Source organism: Heterodontus francisci, unplaced genomic scaffold (assembly GCF_036365525.1).
Source record: "Heterodontus francisci isolate sHetFra1 unplaced genomic scaffold, sHetFra1.hap1 HAP1_SCAFFOLD_559, whole genome shotgun sequence".
NCBI classification, from domain to species: Eukaryota; Metazoa; Chordata; class Chondrichthyes; order Heterodontiformes; family Heterodontidae; genus Heterodontus; species Heterodontus francisci.
Genome location: NW_027140896.1, coordinates 681172 through 708622, shown reverse-complemented (window position 1 = coordinate 708622; position 27451 = coordinate 681172). Strand labels below are relative to the sequence as shown.

At 46.2% G+C, this 27451-nt stretch overlaps 1 protein-coding gene across 1 annotated transcript in view; it reads left to right on the top strand.

The window, feature by feature from the left end:
* The window catches only part of LOC137361344 (plectin-like), a 628221-nt gene that overhangs the window by 38931 nt on the left and 561839 nt on the right, over positions 1 to 27451 (top strand). The window contains 1 exon segment of the mRNA XM_068026237.1: positions 11618 to 11816. Coding sequence (XP_067882338.1) covers positions 11618 to 11816 — 199 coding nt within the window.

The window sequence follows — 27451 nt, the reverse complement described above, 5'->3', positions numbered from 1 at the left end:
CTGATCTGATCAATAGGAATCTGCATCTTATCCAATGATGTAAGTTAATCAAATCTGGAATAAAAAGCTAGTCTCCGTAATGGTGACCATGAAACTACAAAATTGTCACAAAAACCCATCTGGTTTGTGAGGGAAGGAAATCTGCCATCCTTACGCGGTCTGGCCTACATGTGATTCCAGATCCACAGCAAGGTGGTTGACTCTTAAATTCCCTCTAAAATGGCCTAGCAAGACACTCAGTTATGTTAAACCAATATATAAAAATACAATAATAAAACTGGACAGAACCCCTCTCCGGCAATGACCGAGGCACAGGACATGCCAAAGGCACACCTTGCCCAGCTGATCCTGCAAACTCATCCTCACAAACATCTGGTGACTTGGAACTATATCGCTGTTCCTTCACTGTCACTGGGTCAAAATCCTGGAACTCCCTTCCTAACAGCACTGTTGGTGTATCTACCCCACATGGACTGCAGTGGTTCTTGAAGGCAGCTCACCACCACCTTCTCAAGGACACCCTGGTCCACTCCTCCATTACCCCCACCGCCTGGCCCCTTCCCATGGCCCCTTCCCCTGCAATCGCAGGAGGTGTAATACCTGCCCTTTTACCTCCTCTCTCCTCACTATCCCAGGCCTCAAACAGTCCTTTCAGGTGAAGCAGCGATTTACTTGTACTTCTTTCAATGTAGTATACTGTATTCACTGCTCACAATGTGGTCTCCTCTACATTGGGGAGACCAAATGCAGACTGGGTGACCGCTTTGCGGAACACCTCCGCTCAGTCCGTAAGCAGGACCCTGAGCTTCCGGTTGCTTGCCATTTCAACACTCCCGCCTGCTCTCATGCTCACATCTCTATCCTGGGATTGCTGCAGTGTTCCAGTGAACATCAACGCAAGCTCAAGGAACAGCATCTCATCTACCGATTAGGCACACCACAGCCTGCCGGACTGAACATTGAGTTCAATCATTTCAGAGCATGATGGGGCCCCCCCTCCCACCCCCTGCCACTTTTTTTTATTTTTAGTTTTACTTTTTATTTTTTATTTCTATTTCATTTTATTTTAGTTCATTACATCATTCAATTTTCTTTACCATTTGCCTGCCCACTGTTTTTTCATGTTTGTGCTTTGGGCTTGGGCTTTTATTGTTCTGTATTTTTAACACCCTCTCTGCACTAAAGTTTTGTTTTTCACCACACTATTAACACACTCTTTGCCTTTGCCCCATGACCTCCTTGTCAGTTATTCTCTGTGACCCTCTATCCTATCAACACCTTCCCTTTAGTTCTCTTTTGTCCCACCCCCACTTTATTAGCTTAAAACTGATGAAAGGTCACTGACCTGAAACATTAACTCTGCTTCTCTCCATAGATGCTGCCAGACCTGCTGAGTATTTACAGCACTCTTTGTTTTTATTTCAGATTTCCAGCATCTGCAGTATTTTGCTTTTATTTTACCCCTTATTTTTAAACTGTGTTCCAAGTTCAGGTCTCTCCCACAAGGGGAAACATCCTCTCAGCATCCAGCTTGTCAAATTCCCTCAGGATCTTATACGTTTCAATAAGATCACCTTTCATCCTTCTAAACTCCAGCGGGTACAGGTCCAACCTGTTCAACTTTTCCTTATAAGAGAACACATTTATCCCAGGAATCAGCCTAGTGAACTTTCTCTGAACTGCTTCCAATGCAATTATATCCTTTCTTAAGTAAGGAGACTAAAACTGTGCACAGTACTCCAGATGTGGTCTCACTAAGGCCCTGTACAGCTGTAGCAATATGTTCCTACTTTTATATTCAATTCCCCTTGTAATAAACCCCAACATTCCATTTGCCTTGCTAATCACTTGCTGTACCTGCATACTAACGTTTTGTGATTCATGTGCCAGGATACTCAGATCCCTGGGTACCAAAGAATTCTGCAATGTCTTTCCATTCAAATAATATACTGCTTTTCTATTCTTCCTGCCAAAGTGAACAAGTTCACATTTTTCCACATTATACTCCATCTGCTAAATTTTTGCCCACTCACTTAACTTATCTAAGTCCCTTTGTGGACTGTTTATGTCCTCTTGGCAGCTTACTTTCCTACCTATCTTTGCGTCATCATCAAATTTAGCAACCATACATTCAATCCCTTGATCCAAGTCATTGATATGGATTGTAAATAGTTGAGGTCCCAGCACTGATTCTTGTGGCATTCCACGAGTTACAGCTTGTCGACCCGAAAATGACCCATTTGTCCGTACTCTCTGCTTCCTGTTAGCTAACCAATCCTCTGTCCATACTAATATGTTACCGGCTACACCATGAACTCTTATTTTGTGCAGTAACCTTTGATGTGTTGCCTTATCAAATACCTTCTGGAAGTCCAAGTACACCACATCCACAGGTTCCCCTTTATCCACCTGGCTTGTTACTTCCTCAAAGAACATGAATAAATTCGTCAAACACGATTTCCCTTTCAGAGAACCATGTTGACCCTGCCTGATTGTATTATGGTTTTCTAAATGTCCTGTTCTAAATGTTTTCTATTATCTCCTTAATAATGGATTCCAGCATTTTCCCTATGACAGATGTTAAGCTAACTGGCCTGTAGTTTCCTGCTTTCTGTCTCCCTCCTCTCTTGATCACAGGTGTTACATTTGTGGTTTTCCAATCTGTTGGGACCTTTCCAGAATCAAGGGAATGTTGGAAGATCACAATCAATGCATCTACTGTCTCTGCAGCCACCTCTTTTAAGACCGTAGGATGCAGACCGTCTGGTCCTGGGGACTTGTCAGCCGTCAGTTCTAATAGTTTTCCCAATACCTTTTGTCTAGTGATTGTGATTGTTTTATATTCTTCCCTCCCTTCGACCTCTTGATTTTCAAGTATTAGTGGGATGTTTTTTGTGTCTTTGACAGTGAAGACAGACACAAAATACCTGTTCGACGCTTGCAACATTTCCTTGTCTCCCCTTATTAATTCCCCAGTCTCTCTCTCCAGAGGACCAATGTTCACTTGAGTTACTCTTTTCCTTTTTAAATAATTGTAGAAACTCTTCCTATCTGTTTTTATATTTCTAGATTGCTTTCTCTCAACTCTAAATTCTCCCTCATTATTTTTTTAGTCATTCTTTGCTGGTTTTCAAATTCTGTCCAATCTTCTGACCTGACATTACTCTTCGTAAGAGTTTCTACAATTATTTACAAAGGAAAAGAGTAACTCAAGTGAGCATTGGTCCTCAAAGAAAGAGACTGGGGAATTAATAAGGGGAATTGCATGTTTTTACTTTCAGTTTAGAAATAAAGATACTATCTTTAATTCCTTAGTTAGCCACGGATGGTATGTCATAGAGTCATACAGTCGTACAGCATAGAAACAGGCCCTTCGGCCCACCGCGTCCATGCCGACCATAATGCCTATCTATACTAATCCCACCTGCCTGCATTAATTCCATATCCCTCTATGCCTTGTTCATTCAAGTACCTGTCCAGATGCCTCTTAAATGTTGCTACTGTTCCTGCCTCCACCACCTCCTCAGGCAGCTCATTCCAGATACCCACTATTCTTTGTGTGAAAAATGTACCCCTTTGATCCCCTTTAAACCTCCTCCCTCTCACCTTAAATCTATGCCCTCTAGTTTTAGTCACCCCTACCATGGGAAACAGACTCTGGCTATCTACTCTATCTATGCCTCTCATAATTTTATATACCTCTATCATGTCCCCTCACAGCCTCCTTCGCTCCAGGGAAAACAGACCCAGCCTATCCAATCTCTCTTTTTAACTCAAGCCCTCCAAACCAGGCAACATCCTTGTGAATCTTTTCTGCACCCTCTCTAGTTTAATCACATCTTTCCTGTAGTGCGGCGACCAGAACTGCACACAGTACTCCAAATGCGGCCTAACCAACGTCATGTCCAACTGTAACATGACGTCCCAACTCTTGCACTCAATGCCTCGGCCGATGAAGGCAAGCATGCCATACACCTTCTTCACCACCCTGTCTACCTGTGTTGCCACTTCCAGGGAACTATGTACTTGCACCCCAAGGTGTCTCTGCTCAACAACACTCCCCAGGGCCCTGCCATTCACTGTATATGTCCTGCCCTGGTTTAACTTCCCAAAATGCATCACTTCGCACTTGTCTGCGTTAAATTCCATTTGCCAATCCCTTGCCCACTTTCCCAGTTGATCTATATCCTGTTGTAACCTTAGACAACCTTCTTCACTGTCCACAATACCACCAATTTTGGTGTCATCTGCAAACTGACTAATCATGCCCCCTACATTCACATCCAAGTCATTAATATATATGACAAACAACAGAGGGCCCAGCACCGATCCTTGCGGCTCACCACTGGTCACTGGCCTCCAATCTGAAAAACAACCCTCCACTACCACCCTCTGCCTCCTATCACCAAGCCAATTTTGTATCCAATTTGCTAGCTCACCCTGGATCCCATGTGTTCGAACCTTTGGACCAACCTACCATGCGGGACCTTGTCAAAGGCCTTGCTAAAGTCCATGTAGACAACGTCCATCGCCCTGCCCTCGTCAATCCTCTTGGTCACCTCCTCGAAAAACTCAATCAAATTTGTGAGACATGATTTCACACGCACAAAGCCATGCTGACTATCCCTAATCAGACCATGCCTTTCCAAATGTATATAAATCCTGTCTCTCAGAATCCCTTCCAATAACTTTCCCACCACTGATGTAAGGCTCACCGGCCTGTAGTTCCCTGGCTTATCCCTGCTGCCCTTCTTAAATAAAGGCAAAACATTAGCTATCCTCCAGTCTTCCGGTACCTCACCCGTGGCTAACGATGATACAAAAATCTCTGCCAGGGCCCCAGCAATCTCCTCCCTTGCTTCCCATAGCATCCTAGGATACACCTGGTCAGGCCCTGGGGATTTATCCACTTTAATGCGCTTCAAAACCTCCAACACCTCCTCCTTTGTAATGTTGATATGCTCCAGGATATCGGTATTCCCTTCCTTGAACTCACTAGCTTCCATGACCTTCTCCACGGTAAATACAGACGAGAAATATTCATTTAAGACCTCGCCCATTTCCCGTGGCTCCACACATAAAAGACAGAGGCGCAAGGGGAGAGCCAACTGTGCAACAGCCCCAACAAACAAATTTCTCTGCAGCACCTGTGGAAGAGCCTGTCACTCCAGAATTGGCCTTTATAGCCACTCCAGGCGCTGCTTCACAAACCACTGACCACCTCCAGGCGCGTATCCATTGTCTCTCGAGATAAGGAGGCCCAAAAGAAAAAAAGACACATAGATTACCACACTGATCCTTAAGGGGACCTACTCTCTCCCTAGCTACCCTTTTACTCTTAATATACTTATAGAATCTTTTAGGATTTTCCTTTATCTTATCTGCCAGGGAAATCTCATGGCCCCTTTTCGCCCTCCTAATTTCCTTCTTAAGTGTACTCCTACATCCCCTTTACTCCTCGAGGGACTCGCTCGATCCCAGCTGCCTATACCTGACATATGCCTCCTTCTTTGTTCTGACCAGATCCTCAATATCCCTCGTCAACCAAGGTTCCCTAAACTTGCCAGCCTTGCCCTTCCAACTAACAGGAACATGCCGGCCCTGAACTCTTCCTATCTCACTTTTAAAAGCCTCCCACTTGCCAGACGTCCCTTTACCTGTAAACAGCCTCTCCCATTCAAATTTTGAGAGTTCCTGTCTGATGCCATCGAAATTAGCCTTCCCCCAATTTAGGACTTCAACCTGAAGACCAGTCCTATCCTTTTCCATAACTATCTTGAAGCTAATAGAGTTATGGTCACTGGTCCTAAAGTGCTCCCCCATTGACATATCAACCACCTGCCCAGCCTCAATTCCTAAGAGGAGGTCGAGTGTAGCCCCTTCTCTAGTAGGGCCATCCACATACTGCTTCAGAAAACTATCCTGGACACACTTAACAAATTCTTCCCCATCTGATCCCTTAGCACTAAGGCAGTCCCAGTCAATATTAGGGAAGTTAAAATCACCTACTATTACAACCCTATAATTCCTGTCTGTGATTTCCCTACATATATGCTCCTCCACTTCCCTCTAACTATTGGGGGGCCTATAGTATAATCCCATCAGAGTGATCACCTCTTTCTTATTTCTACGTTCCACCCATATGGCCTCGCTGGACATTCCCCCCAGGATATCCTCTCTAAGTTCTTTTTGGGCCTCCTTATCTCGAGAGACAATGGATACGCGCCTGGAGGTGGTCAGTGGTTTGTGAAGCAGCGCCTGGAGTGGCTATAAAGGCCAATTCTGGAGTGACAGGCTCTTCCACAGGTGCTGCAGAGAAATTTGTTTGTTGGGGCTGTTGCACAGTTGGCTCTCCCCTTGCGCCTCTGTCTTTTTTCCTGCCAACTACTAAGTCTCTTCGACTCGCCACAATTTAGCCCTGTCTTTATGGCTGCCCGCCAGCTCTGGCGAATGCTGGCAACTGACTCCCACGACTTGTGATCAATGTCACACGATTTCATGTCGCGTTTGCATACGTCTTTATAACGGAGACATGGACGGCCGGTGGGTCTGATACCAGTGGCGAGCTCGCTGTACAATGTGTCTTTGGGGATCCTGCCATCTTCCATGCGGCTCACATGGCCAAGCCATCTCAAGCGCCGCTGACTCAGTAGTGTGTATAAGCTGGGGATGTTGGCCGCTTCAAGGACTTCTGTGTTGGAGATATAGTCCTGCCACCTGATGCCAAGTATTCTCCGAAGGCAGCGAAGATGGAATGAATTGAGACGTCGCTCTTGGCTGGCATACGTTGTCCAGGCCTCGCTGCCGTAGAGCAAGGTACTGAGGACACAGGCCTGATACACTCCTGGACACACTTAACAAATTCTTCCCCATCTGATCCCTTAGCACTAAGGCAGTCCCAGTCAATATTAGGGAAGTTAAAATCACCTACTATTACAACCCTATAATTCCTGTCTGTGATTTCCCTACATATATGCTCCTCCACTTCCCTCTAACTATTGGGGGGCCTATAGTATAATCCCATCAGAGTGATCACCTCTTTCTTATTTCTACGTTCCACCCATATGGCCTCGCTGGACATTCCCCCCAGGATATCCTCTCTAAGTACTGCCGTGATTATTCAATGAATGGCCTGACACTGGGAAGTTCTGAGGAACAAAGGGACCTTGGCGTGTTTGTCCATAGATCTCTGAAGGCAGAAGGGCAGGTTAATAGGGTGGTGAAAAAGGCATATGGGACACTTGCCTTTATCAATCGAGGCATAGATTACAAAAGCAGGGAGGTCATGTTGGAGTTGTACAGAACTTTGGTAAGGCCACAGCTGGAGTACTGTGTGCAATTCTGGTCGCCACATTATGGAAAGGATGTGATGTGAATTATGAGAATTGGGTGGTTCCTGGTGTGTTTTTTTGGGGGGCTTTGTTTGACTTAGAGTCATTTATGGCATAGAAGGAGGTCATTCCGCCCCTTGTTTTTTTTGGGGTCTATTTGGGGTTTTGGGGACAGCCCTGGGTTTTTTGAGGGGTGGTTTTGGGTATGGGTTTGGATTCTTTGGCTGTGTTTGGGATTTTTGGGGGCCTGGATTTGAGGAATTTTGTGGTGCGTTTGGGTTTTCTTAGGGTGGATTTGAGTTTTTTGGGTGTGAATTAGTCATTTTTGGATGGACTTGGGATTCTTTTGGGGTGAATTTGTAGTTTTTTGGGGTTTGATTTGGGTGAATTTAGGATTTTCTGGGGTGAGTTTGAGGTGAGTTTGGTTTTTGTGGGTGGGTTTGGTTTGGGGGTTTTTCTGGGGGATTTGGGGTGTTGGTTTGGGTTTTTTGCATGGGTTTGTGGTGAATATGGGATTTTTTGAGTCTTTGGGGTGAATTTGGACTTTTTTGAGTGTTTTTGGGTTGTATTTGGGATTTTTTGAGTCTTTTGGGGTGAATTTGGGATTTTTTGAGTTTTTGGGGTTTGTTTGGGATTATTTGAGTCTTTTGGGGTGAATTTGGGATTTTTTGAGTTTTTGGGGTTTGTTTGGGATTTTTTGAGTTTTGTGGGGTTTGTTTGGGATTTTTTGAGTTTTTGGGGTTTGTTTGGGATTATTTGAGTTTTTGGGGTGAATTTGGGATTTTTTGAGTTTTTGGGGTTTGTTTGGGATTTTTTGAGTTTTTTGGGGTTTGTTTGGGATTATTTGAGTTTTTGGGGTGAATGTGGGATTTTTTGAGTTTTCGGGGTTTGTTTGGGATTATTTGAGTTTTTGGGGTGAATGTGGGATTTATTTGAGTTTTTCGGGGTTTGTTTAGGATTTTTTGAGTTTTTTGGGATGAATTTGGGATTTCTTGAGGTTTTTGAGGTGAACTTGGAATTTTTTGAGTTTTTTGGGGTTTATTTGGGATTTATTTGTGTTTTTTGGGGTGAATTTGGGATTTTTTGAGTTTTTTGGGGTTTGGTATTTTTATCAGCTTTTTGGGGTGAATTTGGGATATTTTGAGTTTTGGGGGTTTGTTTAGGATTTTTTGAGTTTTTTTGGGTGAATTTGGGATGTTTTGGGGGTTTGTTTCGGATTTTTTGAGTTTTTTTAGGGTGAATTTGGGATGTTTTGGGGGTTTGTTTCGGATTTTTAGAGTTTTGGGGGTTTGTTTGGGATTTTTTGAGTTTTGTGGGGTGAATTTGGGATTTTTTGAGTTTTTTGAGGTTTGTTTAGGATTATTTGAGTTTTTGGGGTGAATGTGGGATTTTTTGAGTTTTCGGGGTTTGTTTGGGATTATTTGAGTTTTTGGGGTGAATGTGGGATTTCTTGAGGTTTTTGAGGTGAACTTGGAATTTTTTGGGGTTTGTTTAGTATTTTTTGAGTTTTTTGGGTGAATTTGGGATTTATTTGAGTTTTTGGGGGTTGTTTGGGATTTTTTGAGTTTTTGGGGGTTTATTTGGGATTTATTTGAGTTTTTTGGGGTTTATTTGGGATTTATTTGAGTTTTTTGGGGTGAATTTGGGATTTTTTGAGTTTTTGGGGGTTGTTTAGGATTTTTTGAGTTTTTGTTTGCGTGAATTTGGGATATTTTGAGTTTTGGGGGTTTGTTTAGGATTTTTTGAGTTTTTTGGGGTGAATTTGGGATTTTTTGAGTTTTGGGGGTTGTTAAGGATTTTTTGAGTTTTTTGGGGTGAATTTGGGATTTTTTGAGTTTTGGGGGTTTGTTTCGGATTTTTTGAGTTTTTTGGGGTGAATTTGGGATTTTTTGAGTTTTAGGGGTTTGTTTCGGATTTTCTGAGTTTTTTGGGGTGAATTTGGGATTTTTTGAGTTTTGGGGGTTTGTTTCGGATTTTCTGAGTTTTTTGGGGTGAATTTGGGATTTTTTGAGTTTTGGGGGTTTGTTTCGGATTTTCTGAGTTTTTTGGGGTGAATTTGGGATTTTTTGAGTTTTGGGGGTTTGTTTCGGATTTTTTGAGTTTTTGGGGGTGAATTTGGGATTTTTTGAGTTTTGGGGGTTTGTTTCGGATTTTCTGAGTTTTTTGGGGTGAATTTGGGATTTTTTGAGTTTTGGGGGTTTGTTTCGGATTTTCTGAGTTTTTTGGGGTGAATTTGGGATTTTTTGAGTTTTGGGGGTTTGTTTCGGATTTTTTGAGTTTTTGGGGGTGAATTTGGGATTTTTTGAGTTTTGGGGGTTTGTTTCGGATTTTCTGAGTTTTTTGGGGTGAATTTGGGATTTTTTGAGTTTTGGGGGTTTGTTTCGGATTTTCTGAGTTTTTTGGGGTGAATTTGGGATTTTTTGAGTTTTGGGGGTTTGTTTCGGATTTTCTGAGTTTTTTGGGGTGAATTTGGGATTTTTTGAGTTTTGGGGTTTGTTTCGGATTTTCTGAGTTTTTTGGGGTGAATTTGGGATTTTTTGAGTTTTGGGGGTTTGTTTCGGATTTTCTGAGTTTTTTGGGGTGAATTTGGGATTTTTTGAGTTTTGGGGGTTTGTTTCGGATTTTCTGAGTTTTTTGGGGTGAATTTGGGATTTTTTGAGTTTTGGGGGTTTGTTTCGGATTTTCTGAGTTTTTTGGGGTGAATTTGGGATTTTTTGAGTTTTGGGGGTTTGTTTCGGATTTTCTGAGTTTTTTGGGGTGAATTTGGGATTTTTTGAGTTTTGGGGGTTTGTTACGGATTTTTTGAGTTTTTTGGGGTGAATTTGGGACTTTTTGAGTTTTTTGGGGTGAATTTGGTTTGTTTGTGACTGGGTTTCGCGCTGTGATGCTGTGAAGCGGGCGGTGTTTCCGGGGTGGGAACAGCGGATTGAACCGCATCGGAGACAGAAATCCCGGAGCCCGGGTGAGCTGAGCAGTCGGTGTCAGTGTGAATCGGGCGGTGCCTTTTCGCGGAATTTTAACCCTGGAATCAGCCCGAGCGGCCCCGCACCCCCGCCCCCAGTCTCAGTTTAGACGGCGGGGTGGGTTCGGGGAGGGGGTGGGTTTGGGGAGGGGGTCAGGGTGGGGGGAGGGGGTGGGTTCGGGGAGGGGTCAGGGTGGGGGGAGGGGGTGGGTTTGGGGAGGGGTCGGGGTGGGTTCGGTGAGGGATCGGGGTGGGTACGGGGTGGGGTCGGGGTGGGTTCGAGGAGGGGTCGAGGTGGGGTCGGAGTGGGTACGGGGAGGGGTCGGGGTGGGTTCGAGGAGGGGTCGGGGTGGGTTCGGTGAGGGGTTGTGGTGGGTTTGAGGGGTCGGGGTGGGGTCGGGGTGGGTACGGGGAGGGGTCGGGGTGGGTTCGAGGAGGGGTCGGGGTGGGGTCGGGGTGGGTTTGGGGAGGGGTCCGGTTGGGTACGGGGAGGGGTCGGGGTGGGTTCGGGGTGGGTATGGGGAGGGGTCGGGGTGGGTTCGGGGTGGGGTTGGTGTCAGGGTGGGTTCGTAGAGGGGTCGGGGTGGGGTCGGGGTGGGTACGGGGAGGGGTCGGGATGGGTTCGAGGAGGGGTCGGGGTGGGTTCGGGGAAGGGTTGGGGAGGGGTCCGGTTGGGGTCGGGGTGGGTTCGAGGAGGGGTCGGGGTGGGTTCGGTGAGGGGTTGTGGTGGGTTCGAGGAGGGGTCGGGGTGGGGTCGGGGTGGGTACGGGGAGGGGTCGGGGTGGGTTCGAGGAGGGGTCGGGGTGGGGTCGGGGTGGGTTTGGGGAGGGGTCCGGTTGGGTACGGGGAGGGGTCGGGGTGGGTTCGGGGTGGGTATGGGGAGGGGTCGGGGTGGGTTTGGGGTGGGGTTGGTGTCGGGGTGGGTTCGTAGAGGGGTCGGGGTGGGGTCGGGGTGGGTACGGGGAGGGGTCGGGGTGGGTTCGGGGAAGGGTTGGGGAGGGGTCCGGTTGGGGTCGGGGTGGGTACGGGGAGGGGTCGGGGTGGGTTCGAGGAGGGGTCGGGGTGGGTTTGGGGTGGGGTTGGTGTCGGGGTGGGTTTGGGGAGGGGTCCGGTTGGGTACGGGGAGGGGTCGGGGTGGGTTCGGGGTGGGTTCGGGGAGGGGTCGGGGTGAGTTTGGGGAGGGGTCCGGTTGGGGTCGGGGTGGGTTCGGGGAAGGTTTGGGGAGGGGTGTCTCTGAGTGATGGGCTGACTGATAGTTTTAATAAGATGATGAGCCTCTGTTTTCAATCCTGGACTGTGATTTATATGTCGACATTCCTGACAGGAAAAGCAGCTGTTTGTGGGATTGCAGGGATCCAGGATGGATGAGAATGGCCATCCAACTGAAGGAACTGGATCTCCCATAAAAGGTGATACTCTTCCCTGGAATCTGGCCAAACACCAGCGTTCCAAACAGTCAAAGGTGGCAACGGAGAGTGGACGAGTGCTGGATCCGGCAGAGAGAGCGATCATTCGGATTGCAGGTACAGGGCTTTGGAGTGGGGCGTGGGGGGGGTGCTGCAGATTGATCCCTCGGGGTGGGGGGGAGCTGCAGATTGACCCCTCGGTGTGGGGGGTGGGGGGGTGCTGCAGATTGACTCCTCAGGGTGGGGAACTCTGTCTTTAAGCCCAGGTTGTGAAGAGGCGTTCGCCAGAGCTGGCGGGCAGCCATAAAGGCGGGGCTAAAGTGTGGCGAGTCGAAGAGACTTAGTAGTTGGCAGGAAAAAAGACAGAGGCGCAAGGGGAGAGCCAACTGTGTAACAGCCCCAACAACCAATTTTATCTGCAGCACCTGTGGAAGAGTCTGTCACTCTAGAATTGGCCTTTATAGCCACTCCAGGCGCGGCTTCACAAACCACTGACCACCTCCAGGCGCGTATCCATTGTCTCTCGAGATAAGGAGGCCAAAGAAGAAAGAAACAAATACAAGTTGTTAAATGATGTGTGGCGAATACCGAATATATTCTGTAGAGGTGCAAGAATATAGCAGTTATGTTAATAGACTAGTAATCCAGAGGCCTGGACTAATGCTGCTGTCACAGTAGCTGGGAAATTAAATTCAGTTAATAAGTCTTGAATTAAAAAAAAAGCTAGTCTCAGTAAGAATCACCATGAAACAACTGGATTATCATAAAAACCCATCTGGTTCACTAATGTCCTTTAGGGAAGTCCTTACCTGGTCTGAGATACATGTGACTCCAGACCCACAGCAATGTGGTTAACTCTTAACTGCCCTCTGAAATGGCCGAGCAAGACACTCAGTTGTACCAAACTGTTCCAGAAAAGCCAAATAAGAATAAAAGCGGACAGACCACTCAACATCGACCTTGGCACCGGAAACAAACATGGCAAACACAGCCCTGTTGACCCTGCAGACAACTCCTCACTGACATCTGGGGCTTGTGCCAAAATTGGGAGAGCTGTCCCACAGACTAGTCAAGCAGTAGCTTCATACTTCGCTGAATCATAGCTTACAAACAATGTCCCAGCCACCACCATCCCCAGGTATGTCCTGTCCCAGGTCAAATACGGACAAGGTAACCTCCTGCTGATTACCATCTACCGCCCTCTCTCAGCTGATGAATCAGTACTTCTCCATATTGAACAGCACTTGGAAGAAGCTAGAAAAGAAAAAAGAGAAGGCTCAAGGGAGACACAATAGAGATCTTTAAAATTATGAAAGGTTTTAACCGAGCAAACACAGCGAGTTTTCACTTGTGCGCTGAGATGATTTCTTTTATTCCTTCATGGGATGTGGGCATCATTGGCCAGGCCAGCATTTATTGCCCATCTCTAATTGCCCTTGAGAAGGTGATGGTGAGCTGCCTTCTTGAACCGCTGCAGTCCATGTGGGGTAGGTACACCCACAGTGCTGTTAGGAAGGGAGTTCCAGGATATTGACCCAGTGACAGTGAAGGAACAGCGATATAGTTCCAAGTCATGATGGTGTGTGACTGGGAGGGGAACTTGCAGGTGGTGATGTTCACATACATCTGCTGCCCTTGTCCTTCTGGTTGGTAGAGGTCGTGGGTTTGGAAAGTGCTGTCTAAGGAGCCTTGGTGCATTGCTGCAGTGCATCTTGTAGACGGTACACACTGCTGCCACTGTGCGTCGGTGGTGAAGGGAGTGAATGTTTGTAGATGGGGTGCCAATCAAGTGGGCTGCTTTGTCCTGGATGGTGTCGAGCTTCTTGAGTGTTGTTGGAGCTGCACCCATCCAGGCAAGTGGAGAGTATTCCATCACACTCCTGACTTGTGCCTTGTAGATGGTGGACAGGCTTTGGGGAGTCAGGAGGTCAGTTACTCACCTCAGGATTCCTAGCCTCTGACCTGCTCTTGTAGCCATGGTATTTATATGGCTACTCCAATTCAGTTTCTGGTCAATGGTAGCCCCTAGGATGTTGATAGTGGGGGATTCACCGATGGTAATACTGTTGAATGTCAAAGTGAAGTGGTTTGATTCTCTCTTGTTGGAGATGGTCATTGCCTGGCACTTGTGTGGCGCGAATGTTACTTTTTTTAGAATTAGAATATTACAGCGCAGTACAGGCCCTTCGGCCCTCGATGTTGCGCCGAGCTGTGAAACCATCTGACCTACACTATTCCATTTTCATCCATGTGTCTATCCAATGTCCACTTAAATGCCCTTAAAGTTGGCGAATCTACTACTGCTGCAGGCAGGGCATTCCACGCCCTTACTACTCTCTGAGTAAAGAAACTACCTCTCACATCTGTCCTATATCTATCACCCCTCAACTTAAAGCTATGTCCCCTCGTGTTTGCCATCACCATCCGAGGAAAAAGACGCTCACTATCCACCCTATCTAACCCTCTGATTATCTTATATGTCTCTATTAAGTCACCTCTCCTCCTCCTTCTCTCCAACGAAAACAACCTCAAGTCCCTCAGCCTTTCCTCGTAAGACCCTCCCTCCATACCAGGCAACATCCTAGTAAATCTCCTCTGCACCCTTTCCATAGCTTCCACATCCTTTCTATAATGCGGTGACCAGAACTGCACGCAATACTCCAGCTGCGGTCTCACCAGAGTCTTGTACAGCTGCAGCATGACCTCGTGGCTCCGAAACTCGACCCCCCTACTAATAAAAGCTAACACACCATATGCCTTCTTAACAGCCCTATTAACCTGGTTAGCAACCTTCAGTGATTTATGCACCTGGACACCAAGATCTCTCTGCTCATCTACACTAACAAGAATCTTCCCATTAGCCCAGTACTCTGCATTCCTGTTACTCCTTCCAAAGTGAATCACCTCACACTTTTCCGCATTAAACTCCATTTGCCATCTCTCAGCCCAGCTCTGCAGCCTATCTATGTCTCTCTGTACCCTACAACATCCTTCGGCACTATCCACAACTCCACCGACCTTAGTGTCATCTGCAAATTTACTAACCCACCCTTCTACACCCTCTTCCAGGTCATTTATAAAAATGACAAACAGCAATGGCCCCAAAACAGATCCTTGCGGTACACCACTAGTAACTAAACTCCAGGATGAACATTTGCCATCAACCACCACCCTCTGTCTTCTTTCAGCTAGCCAATTTCTGATCCAAAGCTCTAAATCACCTTCAACCCCATACTTCCGTATTTTCTGCAATAGCCTACCGTGGGGAACCTTATCAACCTTGCCACTTATCAGCCCAAGCTGGATGATGTTCAGGTCTTGTTGCATGCAGGCACAGACTGCTTCAGTACCTGAGGAGTCACGAATACAACTGAAGATTGTGCAATCATCAGCGAACACCCCCATTTCTAATGAGTACTCCTGTGTTGTAGCTTCACCAGATTGTCACCTCATTTTTAGGTACGCCTGGTGCTGCTCCTGACATTGCTCAGGGAACAGAATTGTTCCCTGACTTGATGGTAATGGTAGAGTGGGGAATACGCTGGGCCATGAGGGCTAAGATTGTATTTGAATACAATTCTGCTGCTGCTGTTGGCCCACAGTGCCTCATGGATACACAGTTTTGAGTTGCTGAACCTATCCCATGGTGATATGCTACACAACATGATAACACAATGAAGGGTATCCTCAGTGTGAAGACGGGACTTCATTTTCACAAGGACTGTGCGGTGGTCACTCTTACCAATATTTCCATGGACAAATGCATCTGCTGTTAATCTGTTAATTGTGTGTCAATTGTTTGATTATATGCGGGTGGAGGGTGTTAATTGGGGTCTTACTTGAGCAGACACTTACTGAGACTGGTGGAGAATTTTCAGTGAGGAGCTACATGTTTGTAATCCTTTTACTCTATATAATAAATGTGAAACTGAGTAAATATAGGCTCCAGCATTATCCTCCCATAACAAGCTTTCTGGAATTCAACATCTGTGGCAGGCAGATTGGTTAGGACGAGGTCAAGTATGTTTTTCCCTCTTGTTGGTTCCCTCACTACCTGTCGCAGACCCAGTCTAGCAGCTATGTCCTTTAGTACTCGGCCAGCTCGGTCAGTAGTGGTGCTACCGAGCCACTCTTGGTGATGGACATTGAAGTCCCCCACCCAGAGTACATTCTGCGCCCTTGCCACCCTCAGTGCTTCCTCCAAGTGGTGTGGAGTTGTGAATAATACAGGATATAATCCAGATCACTGATCTGTGGATTGTTAAACTCCAGAAAGCTTGTTCTGGAAGGATAATGCTGGAGCCTATATTTACTCAGTTTCACATTTATTGTACAGAGTAAAAGAATTACAAACATGTAGCTCCTCATTAAACTCCACCAGTCTCAGTGGGAGTCTCCTTATAACTGCTCAAAAAAGACCTCAATAAACATCCTCCGCATATAATTCAACAATTGATAAACGATTAACAAGATAATACGGGATGTCTCCTAACTTTACAGTCGTAGTGAATGATGTTGGCTATTAATTACACTTTCACTTACCCACAGAGTTTCCATGGGCTCTTGTATTGGATCTTGTGGTAATTAGAGAGTGAAGATAGCATGGTGCACTCGATGGAGAATCTGGGTTCTCTATGAACAGGGCAAATAACTATGTATCTCCTGAAGCAATCAGATTGAAGAATCCTGACTGACGTCTGCAGAGTCTGAAGCAGGAACTGTCCATTAGAATAATTAATTCAATGCTGGCTGTTGTACAGAATGCACAATAAAAAGAAGGAAAGAAAGCATATATAACGCCTTTCACAACTTCAGAACATCCCAAAGCACTTTACAGCCAATGAAGTATTTCTGAGGTGTAGTCACTGTTGTAATGTAGGAAACACAGCAGCCAATTTACACACAGCAAGATCCCACAAGCAGCAATGTGATAATGAGCAGATCATCTGTTTTTGTGATATTCATTGAGGGATAAATATCGGTGATGGGAACCGGAGAAACTGCCCAGCTCTTCAAAATAGTGCCACGGGATCTTTTACATCCACCTGAACAGGCAGCTGGGGCCTCGGTTAAATGTCTCATCTGAAAGACGGCATCTCTAACAGTGCAGCACTCTGTCAGTGCTGCACTGGAGTTTTAGTATGGATTTTGCACTGGAGTGCTGACTTGGGTTGCATTAGAGTGCTACAGTGGAAGTTTGGTAACTGAGGATAATTAAGGGTTAATTTTATCTTAAATCTAATCTGTATTTTATTTAGCAGATTAACTTAACAGTTGCTGTTAGGGTTGGAGAAGGTGAGTTTTAGACCAGCTTTAAACAGGGTTCACTCAGGCTCTGCTTGCAGCTGCACCTTGTTAATTAGAGAATTGGCTTAAACCAGTTTTCAGGGGGCGGGAGTCAGTCAGTATAAAAGTGAGCCATCTTACAGTGCTGACTATGTTTGCATTGGAGTGCTACAGTGGAAGTTTGGTAACTGAGGAAGTTCGGTGAGGAGGGAGTGAGGAGCTCATTTCATTTCCTACCTGTCCTCAGTGAGGGGAGCCGAGAGCTTCCAAAGTGCACAGCTGACTGGGAGAAGACTCGGAGGGCGGAGATCCAGACCGGTAAGTATAAAAAACTTACCTCTGGTAAAAAAAAACTGAAAGTGACGTCACAGGAAAGCTGTGACCTGATTGGCTGGTAGGGAATTTTTTTTTTACTGAATTTGAAAATAAAACATTGATAATTAGGGTTTTAATCAAATTTAACTAATTAATAAGTAGAGTAACTAAACCAGAGGGAGGAGATTACTGTATTTAGTTAGCATTTAATATTTATAGTAGGAATCTAGTACGAGTGACCATATAGTTAATTATAACAATTTAGTAAGGATTTAATAAGTATTTATTTTAAATTAATTTTTTAATTAGTGCTAGAAATGTCAGTTAGAGGGGTGAAGTGCTTCACCTGTGAGATGTGGGAAGTCCGTGATGCTTCCAGCGTTCCGGACGACTACATCTGCAGGAAGTGTATCCAGTTGCAGCTCCTCACAGACCGCATGGATCGGTTGGAGCAGCAACTGGATGCACTTAGGAGCATGCAGGTGGCAGAGAGCGTCATAGACAGGAGTTTTAGAGAAGTGGTTACATCCAAGGTGCAGGCCGATAGATGGGTGACTGCTAGAAGGGGCAGGCAGTCAGTGCAGGAATCCCCTGTGGCTATCCCCCTCTCTAACAAGTATACCGTTTTGGATACTGTTGGGGGGGGGATGGCCTATCAGGGGAAAACAGCAGCAGCCAGAGCAGTGGCACCACGGCTGGCACTGTTGTTCAGCAGGGAGGGACAAAGCGCAGAAGAGCAATAGTTATAGGGGACTCTATAGTCAGGGGCACAGATAGGCGCTTCTGTGGACGTGAAAGAGACTCCAGGATGGTATGTTGCCTCCCTGGTGCCAGGGTCAAGGAGGTCTCTGAACGGACAGGGAGCATTCTGAAGGGGGAGGGTGAACAGCCAGAGGTTGTGGTACACATCGGTACCAACGACACAGGCAGGAAGAGTGACGAGGTCCTGCAGGGGGAGTTTAGGGAGTTAGGCAGAAAGTTAAAAGACAGGACCTCTAGGGTTGTAATCTCGGGATTACTCCCTGTGCCACGTGCCAGTGAGACTAGAAATAGGAAGATAGTGCAGCTAAACACGTGGCTGAACAGCTGGTGTAGAGGGAGGGTTTCAGATATCTGGACCATTGGGATCTCTTCAGGGACAGATGGGACCTGTACAAGAAGGACGGGATCTAAACTGGAGGGGCACAAATATCCTGGCTGCAAGGTTTGCTAGCGTCACTCGGGAGGGTTTAAACTAGTGTGGCAGGGGGGTGGGAACCAGAGCAGTAGGACAGCGAGTGAAATAAATGAGGAGGACATAGTAAATAAGGCCAGTAGGACTAAGAGGAAGTGCAGGCAGGGAGATGTTGCTGAGCACAGCGGGACTGGTGGTCTGAAGTGCATTTGTTTCAATGCGAGAAGTATAACAGGTAAGGCAGATGAACTTAGAGCTTGGATTAGTACTTGGAACTATGATGTTGTTGCTATTACAGAGACTTGGTTGAGGGAAGGACAGGATTGGCAGCTAAATGTTCCAGGATTTAGAAGCTTCAGGCGGGATAGAGGGGGATGTAAAAGGGGTGGGGGGAGTTGCATTACTTGTTAAGGAGAATATCACAGCTGTACTGCGGGAGGACACCTCGGAGGGGTCATGCAGCGAGGCAATATGGGTGGAGCTCAGGAACAGGAAGGGTGCAGTCACGATGTTGGGGGTTTTCTACAGGCCTCAACAGCCAGCGGGAGGTAGAGGAGCAGATATGTAAACAGATTTTGGAAAGATGTAAAGGTAACAGGGTTGTAGTGGTGGGTGATTTTAACTTCCCCTATATTGACTGGAACTCACTTAGTGCTAGGGGCTTGGATGGGGCAGAATTTGTAAGGAGCATCCAGGAGGGCTTCTTGAAACAATATGTAGATAGTCCAACTAGGGATGGGGCCGTACTGGACCTGGTATTGGGGAATGAGCCCGGCCAGGTGGTCGAAGTTTCAGTAGGGGAGCATTTCAGGAACAGTGATCATAATTCCATAAGTTTTAAGGTACTTGTGGATAAGGATAAGAGTAGTCCTCGGGTGAAGGTGCTAAATTGGGGGAAGGCTAATTATAACAAGATTAGGCAGGAACTGAAGAATTTAGATTGGGGGCGGCTGTTTGAGGGTAAATCAACATCTGACATGTGGGAGTCTTTCAAAAGTCAGTTGATTAGAATCCAGGACCAGCATGTTCCTGTGAGGAAGAAGGATAAGTTTGGCAAGTTTAGGGAACCTTGGATAACACGGGATATTGTGAGCCTCGTCAAAAAGAAAAAGGAAGCATTTGTAAGGGCTGGAAGGCTGGGAACAGACAAATCCCATGAGGAATATAAAGACAGTAGGAAGGAGTTTAAGCAAGGAGTCAGGAAGGCTAAAAGGGGTCATGAAAAGTCATTGGCAAACAGCATTAAGGAAAATCCCAAGGCTTTTTATCCGTATATAAAGAGCAAGAGGGTAACTAGGGAAAGGGTTTGCCCACTCAAGGACTGAGAAGGGAATCTATGTGTGGAGCCAGAGGAAATGGGCGAGGTACTAAATGAGTACTTTGCATCAGTATTCACCAAAGAGAAGGACTTGGTGGATGATGAGCCGAGGGAAGGGAGTGTAGATAGTCTCAGTATCTCATTATCAAAAAGGAGGAGGTGTTGGGTGTCTTGCAAAGCATTAAGGTAGATAAGTCCCCAGGGCCTGATGGGATCTACCCCAAAATACTGAGGGAGGCAAGGGAAGAAATTGCTGGGGCCTTGACAGAAATCTTTGTATCCTCATTGGCTACAGGTGAGGTCCCAGAGGACTGGAGAATAGCCAATGTTGTTCCTTTGTTTAAGAAGGGTAGCAAGGATAATCCAGGAAATTATCGGCCGGTGAGCCTTACATCAGTGGTAGGGAAATTATTAGAGAGGATTCTTCGGGCGGCACAGTGGCGCAGTGGTTAGCACCGCAGCCTCACAGCTCCAGGGACCCGGGTTCGATTCCGGGTACTGCCTGTGTGGAGTTTGTAAGTTCTCCCTGTGTCTGCGTGGGTTTTCTCCGGGTGCTCCGGTTTCCTCCCACAAGCCAAAAGACTTGCAGGTTGATAGGTAAATTGGCCATTATAAATTGTCACTAGTATAGGTAGGTGGTAGGGAAATATAGGGACAGGTGGGGATGTTTGGTAGGAATATGGAATTAGTGTAGGATTAGTATAAATGGGTGGTTGATGTTCGGCACAGACTCGGTGGGCCGAAGGGCCTGTTTCAGTCCTGTATCTCTAATCTAATCTAATCTAATCTAATCTAAGGATTTACTCCCATTTGGAAACAAACGAACTTATTAGCGAGAGGCAACATGGTTTTGTGAAGGGGAGGTCATGTCTCACTAATTTGATTGAGTTTTTTGAGGAAGTGACGAAGACGATTGATGAAGGAAGGGCAGTGGATGTTATCTATATGGACTTCAGTAAAGCCTTTGACAAGGTCCTTCATGGCAGACTGGTACAAAAGGTGAAGTCACACAGGATCAGAGGTGAGCTGGCAAGATGGATACAGAACTGGCTCAGTCACAGAAGACAGAGGGTATCAGTGGAAGGGTGCTTTTCTGAATGGAGGGATGTGACTAGTGGTGTTCCGCAGGGATCAGTGCTGGGACCTTTGCTGTTTGTAGTATATATAAATGATTTGGAGGAAAATGTAGCTGGTCTGATTAGTAAGTTTGCGGACGACACAAAGGTTGGTGGAGTTGCGGATAATGGAGGATTGTCAGAGGATACAGCAGGATATAGATCGGTTGGAGACTTGGGCGGAGAAATGGCAGATGGAGTTTAATCCGGACAAATGTGAAGTAATGCATTTTGGAAGGTCTAATGCAGGTGGGAGGTATACAGTAAATGGCAGAATCCTTAGGAGTATTGACAGGCAGAGAGATCTGGGCGTACAGGCCCACAGGTCACTGAAAGTGGCAATGCAGGTGGATAAGGTAGTCAAGAAGGCATACGGCATGCTTGCCTTCATCGGTCGGGGCATAGAGTATAAAAATAGGCAAGTCATGTTGCAGCTGTACAGAACCTTAGTTAGGCCACACTTAGAATATTGTGTGCAATTCTGGTCGCCACACTACCAGAAGGACGTGGAGGCTTTGGAGAGGGTACAGAGGAGGTTTACCAGGATGTTGCCTGGTCTGGAGGGCATTAGCTATGAGGAGAGGTTAGAAAAACTCGGATTGTTTTCTCTGGAACGACGGAGGTGGAGGGGCAACATGATAGAGGTTTACAAAGTTATAGGCAGCATGGACAGAGTGGATAGTCAGAGGCTTTTTCCCAGGGTGGAAGAGTCAGTTACTAGGGGGCATAGGTTTAAGGTGAGAGGGGCAAAGTTTAGAGGGGATGTGCGATGCAAGTTTTTTACACAGAGGGTGGTGAGTGCCTGGAACGTGTTGCCGGGGGAGGTGGTGGAAGCAGGTACCATAGAGACGTTTAAGAGGCATCTTGACAAATATATGAATAGGATGGGAATAGAGGGATACGGGCCCCGGAAGTGCAGAAGGTGTTAGTTTCGGCAGGCATCAAGATCGGCGCAGGCTTGGAGGGCCGAATGGCCTGTTCCTGTGCTGTACTGTTCTTTGTTCTTTGTGTAATGAGAGAGGAATAATTGACAATCTAGTGGTGCGAGACCCCTTGGGGATGAGCGACCATAATATGATAGAATTCTTCATTAAGATGGAGAGTGACATAGTTGATTCTGAGATTAGAGTCCTGAATCTTAGTAAAGGAAACTATGAAGATATGTGGCGCGAGTTGGCTATGACGGATTGGGAAACGTTACTTAAAAGGATGATGGTGGATAGGCAATGGCAAATATTTAAACAGCACATGGATGAACTGCAACAATTGTTTTATCCCTGTCTGGTGCAAAAGTAAAACGGGAAAGGTAGCCAAACCATGGCTTACAAGGGAAATTAGAGATAGAATTAGATCCAAGGAAGAGGCATATAAATTTGCCAGAAAAAACAACAGACCTGACGATTGGGAGCAGTTTAGAATTCAGCAAAGGAGGATCAAGGGATTGATTAAGAAGGGGAAAATAGAGCACGAGAGCAAGCTTGTGGGGAAGATAAAAACTGACTGTAAAAGTTTCTATAGGTATGTGAAGAGAAAAAGATTGGTGAAGACAAATGCAGGTCCCTTACAGTCAGAAACAGGGGAATTTATTATGGGGAATGAAGAAATGTCTGAACAACTAAATGCATAGTTTGGTTCTGTCTTCACAAAGGAGGACACAAATATCATACCAGAAATGTTGGGCTGAAGGGCCTGTTTCTATGCTGTATGACTCTATGACTCTGTGACAGGACTTAGTGAGAGAGAGGAACTGAAGGAAATCAGTATTAGTAGAGAAATAGTGTTGGGGAAATTGATGGGATTGAAAGTCGATAAATCCCCAGGGCCTGATGGTCTGCATCCCAGAGTACTTAAAGAAGTGGTCCGAGAAATAGTGGATGCATTGGTGGTCATCTTCCAAGATTCTATGGACTCTGAAACAGTTCCTACAGATTGGAGGGTAGCTAATGTCACCCCACGATTTTAACAGGGAGGTAGAGAGAAAACAGGGAATTATAGACCAGTCAGCCTGATGTCGGTCGTGGGGAAAATTCTAGAGTCCATTATCAAAGATTTTATAGCAGAGCACTTGGAGAACAGTGGTAGAATCGGACAGAGTCAACATGGATTTACGAAAGGGAAATCATGCTTGACAAATCTACTAGAATTCTTCGAGGATGTAACAAATATCCAAGGATGTTATGGGAAGCAAGGGATGAAATTGCAGAGCCGTTGGCAATGATCTTTTCATCTTCTCTGCTGACGGGGGTGGTACCAGGTGATTGGAGGGTGGCAAATGTTGTGCCCCTGTTCAAGAAAGGGAATAGGAACAACCCTGGGAATTACAGGCCAGTTAGTCTTACTTCGGTGGTAGGCAAGTTGATGGAAAAGGTGCTGAGGGATAGGATTTCTGAGCATCTGGAAAGACACTGCTTGATTCGGGACAGTCAGCACGGTTTTGTGAGGGGTAGGTCTTGCCTCACAAGCCTGATTGAATTCTTTGAGCAGGTGACCAAGCAAGTGGATGAGGGTAAACCAGTGGATGTGGTGTACATGGATTTTAGTAAGGCATTTGATAAGGTCCCCCATGGTAGACTTATGGAGAAAGTCAGGAGGCATGGGATAGTGGGGAATGTGGCCAGTTGGATTAAGAATTGGCTAACTGATAGAAGGCAGAGAGTGGTCTTAGATGGTAAATACTCAGCCTGGAGCCCAGTTACCAGTGGCGTGCCGCAGGGATCAGTTCTGGGTCCTCTCCTGTTTGTGATTTTTATTAACGACTTGGATGAGGAAGTCGAAGGGTGGGTCAGTAAATTTGCAGATGATACAAAGGTTGGTGGAGTTGTGGATACCGAGGAGGGCTATTGTCGTCTGCAAAGGGACTTGGATAGGTTGCAGTGCTGGGCTGAAAAGTGGCAGATGGAGTTTAACCCTGAAAAGTGTGAGGTCGTCCATTTTGGAAGGACAAACATGAATGCAAAATACTGGGTTAACGGTAGGGTTCTTGGGCATGTGGAGGAGCAGAGAGACCTTGGGGTCTATGTGCATAGATCATTGAAAGTTGCAACTCAAGTGGATAGGGCTGTGAAGAAGGCATATGGGGTGTTAGCGTTCATTAGCAGAGGGATTGAATTTAAGAGCCGTGAGGTGATGATGCAGCTGTACAGGACCTTGGTAAGGCCTCATTTGGAGTACTGTGTGCAGTTCTGGTCGCCTCATTTTAGGAAGGATGTGGAAGCCTTGGAGAGGGTGCAGAGGAGATTTACCAGGATGTTGCCTGGAATGGAGAATAAGTCTTACGAGGAAAGGCTGAACATTCTAGGCCTCTTCTCATTAGAAAGGAGAAGGATGAGGGGTGACATGATAGAGGTTTATAAGATGATCAGGGGAATAGATAGGGTAGACAGTCAGAAACTTTTTCCCCGGGTGGAGCAAAGCGTTACAAGGGGTCATAAATTTAAGGTGAAGGGTGGGAGATATAAGGGGGATGTCAGGGGAAGGTTCTTTACCCAGAGAGTGGTCGAGGCATGGAATGCCTTGCCCGGGGAAGTTGTTGAGTCAGAAACTTTAGGGACTTTCAAAAGGCTTTTGGATAGGTATATGGATAAAGGAGAATGATGGGGTATAGATTAAATTGTCCTTGACAGAGGACAAAGGATCGGCACAACATTGTGGGCCGAAGGGCCTGTTCTGTGCTGTATGTTCTATGTTCTATGTTCTAAGTAGAGTTGATGAGGGGGAGCCAGTGGATGTGGTTTATTTGGACTTTCAGAAGGCTTTCGACAAAGTCCCACATAAGAGGTTAGCGTGTAAAATTAAAGCGCATGGGATTGGGGGTAGTGTCTTGCGATGGATAGAAAATTGGTTGGCGGACAGGAAACAAAGAGTAGGGATAAATGGGTCTTTTCCTGAATGGCAGGCAGTGACTAGTGGGGTACTGCAGGGATCGGTGCTAGGACCCCAGCTATTCACAATGTATATTAATGATTCAGATGAGGGAACTAAATGTAATATCTGCAAATTTGCAGATGACACAAAACTGGGTGGGAGGGTGAGTTGTGAGGAGGATGCAGAGAGGCTTCAGGGTGATTTGGACAAGTTGAGTGAGTGGGCAAATGAATGGCAGATGCAGTATAATGTGGATAAATGTGAGGTTATCCACTTTGGTAGCAAAAACAGGAAGGCAGATTATTATCTGAACGGCTATAAACTGAGAGAGGGGAATATGCAGCGAGACCTGGGTGTTCTCGTACACCAGTCACTGAAGGTAAGCATGCAGGTGCAACAGGCGGTAAAAAAGGCAAATGGTATGTTGGCCTTCATAGTGAGAGGATTTGAGTACAGGAGCAGGGATGTCTTGCTGCAATTATACAGGGCCTTGGTGAGGCCACACCTGGAATATTGTGTGCAGTTTTGGTCTCCTTATCTGAGGAAGGATGTTGTTGCTGTGGAGGGAGTGCAGCGAAGGTTTACCAGACTGATTCCTGGGATGGCGGGACTGACGTATGAGGAGAGATTGAGTCAGTTAGGATTATATTCGCTGGAGTTCAGAAGAGTGAGGGGGGATCTCATAGAAACCTATAAAATTCTAACAGGACTTGACAGGGTAGATGCAGGAAGGATGTTCCCGATGGTGGGGGAGTCCAGAACCAGGGGTCTTAGTCTCAGGATACGGGGTAAACCTTTCAGGACTGAGATGAGGAGAAATTTCTTCACCTAGAGAGTGGTGAGCCTGTGGGATTTGCTACCACAAAAAGGAGTTGAGGCCAAAATATTGTATGTTTTCAAGAAGGAGTTCGATATAACTCTTGAGTCTAAAGGGATCAAAGGGTATGGGGGAAAGCGGGAACAGGTTACTGAGTTGGATGATCAGCCATGATCATAATGAATGGCGGAGCAGGCTCGAAGGGCTGAATGGCCTACTCCTGCTCCTATTTTCTATGCTTCTATGTGTTCGAGATTAGCCGCAGGCATATAGCAGAGAAGGTGTTTCAGATCAGTGACAGGCATATAGCAGAGAATGTGTTCTAGATCAGGGAAAGCCATAGAACAGAGAAGGTGTTCTAGGTCAGTGACAGGAATATAGCAGAGAAGGTAGCATAGAATATAGAATATAGCAGAAAATGGGCTTATCAGTGATAGGCAACATGGTTTTGTGCAGGGAAGGTCATGTCTTACCAACTTAATAGAATTCTTTGAGGAAGTGACAAAGTTGATTGATGAGGGAAGGGCTGTCGATGTCATATACATGGACTTCAGTAAGGCGTTGGATAAGGTTCCCCATGGTAGGCTGATGGAGAAGGTGAAGTCGCATGGGGTCCAGGGTGTACTAGCTAGATGGATAAAGAACTGGCTGGGCAACAGGAGACAGAGAGTAGCAATGGAAGGGAGTTTCTCAAAATGGAGACGTGTGACCAGTGGTGTTCCACAGGGATCCGTGCTGGGACCACTGTTGTTTGTGATATACATAAATGATTTGGAGGAAAGTATAGGTGGACTGATTAGCAAGTTTGCAGACGACACTAAGATTGGTGGAGTAGCAGATAGTGAAGGGGACTGTCAGAGAATACAGCAGAATATAGATTGATTGGAGAGTTGGGCAGAGAAATGGCAGATGGAGTTCAATCAGGGCAAATGCGAGGTGATGCATTTTGGAAGATCCAATTCAAGAGTGAACTATACAGTAAATGGAAAAGTCCTGGGGAAAATTGATGTACAGAGAGATTTGGGTGTTCAGGTCCATTGTTCCCTGAAGGTGGCAACGCAGGTCAATAGAGTGGTCAAGAAGGCATACGGCATGCTTTCCTTCATCGGACGGGGTATTGAGTACAAGGGTTGGCAGGTCATGTTACAGTTGTATAAGACTTTGGTTCGGCCACATTTGGAATACTGCGTGCAGTTCTGGTCGCCACATTACCAAAAGGATGTAGATGCTTTGGAGAGGGTGCAGAGGAGGTTCACCAGGATGTTGCCTGGTATGGAGGGCACTAGCTATGAAGAGAGGTTGAGCAGATTAGGATTATTTTCATTAGAAAGACGGAGGTTGAGGGGAGACCTGATTGAGGTGTACAAAATCATGAGAGGTATAGACAGGGTGGATAGCAAAAAGCTTTTTCCCAGAGTGGGGGATTCAATTACTGGGGGTCACGAGTTCAAAGTGAGAGGGGAAAAGTTTAGGGGGGATATGCGTGGAAAGTTCTTTATGCAGAGGGTGGTGGGTGCCTGGAATGCGTTGCCAGCGAAGGTGGTAGATGCGGGCACGATAGCGTCTTTTAAGATGTATCTAGACAGATACATGAATGGGCAGGAAGCAAAGAGATACAGACCCTTAGAAAATAGGCGACATGTTTAGATAGAGGATCTGGATCGGCGCAGGCTTGGTGGGCCGAAGGGCCTGTTCCTGTGCTGGAATTTTCTTTGTTCTTTGTTCTCTTTGTGTTCTAGATCAGGGAAAGCCATAGAACAGAGATGGTTTTCCAGATCAGTGACTGGCATAGAGGGGTGAAGATGTTCTAGATCAGCGATAGATGTTTGGTGGAGGTGTTCTAGATCGGTGATGTATGTCTCT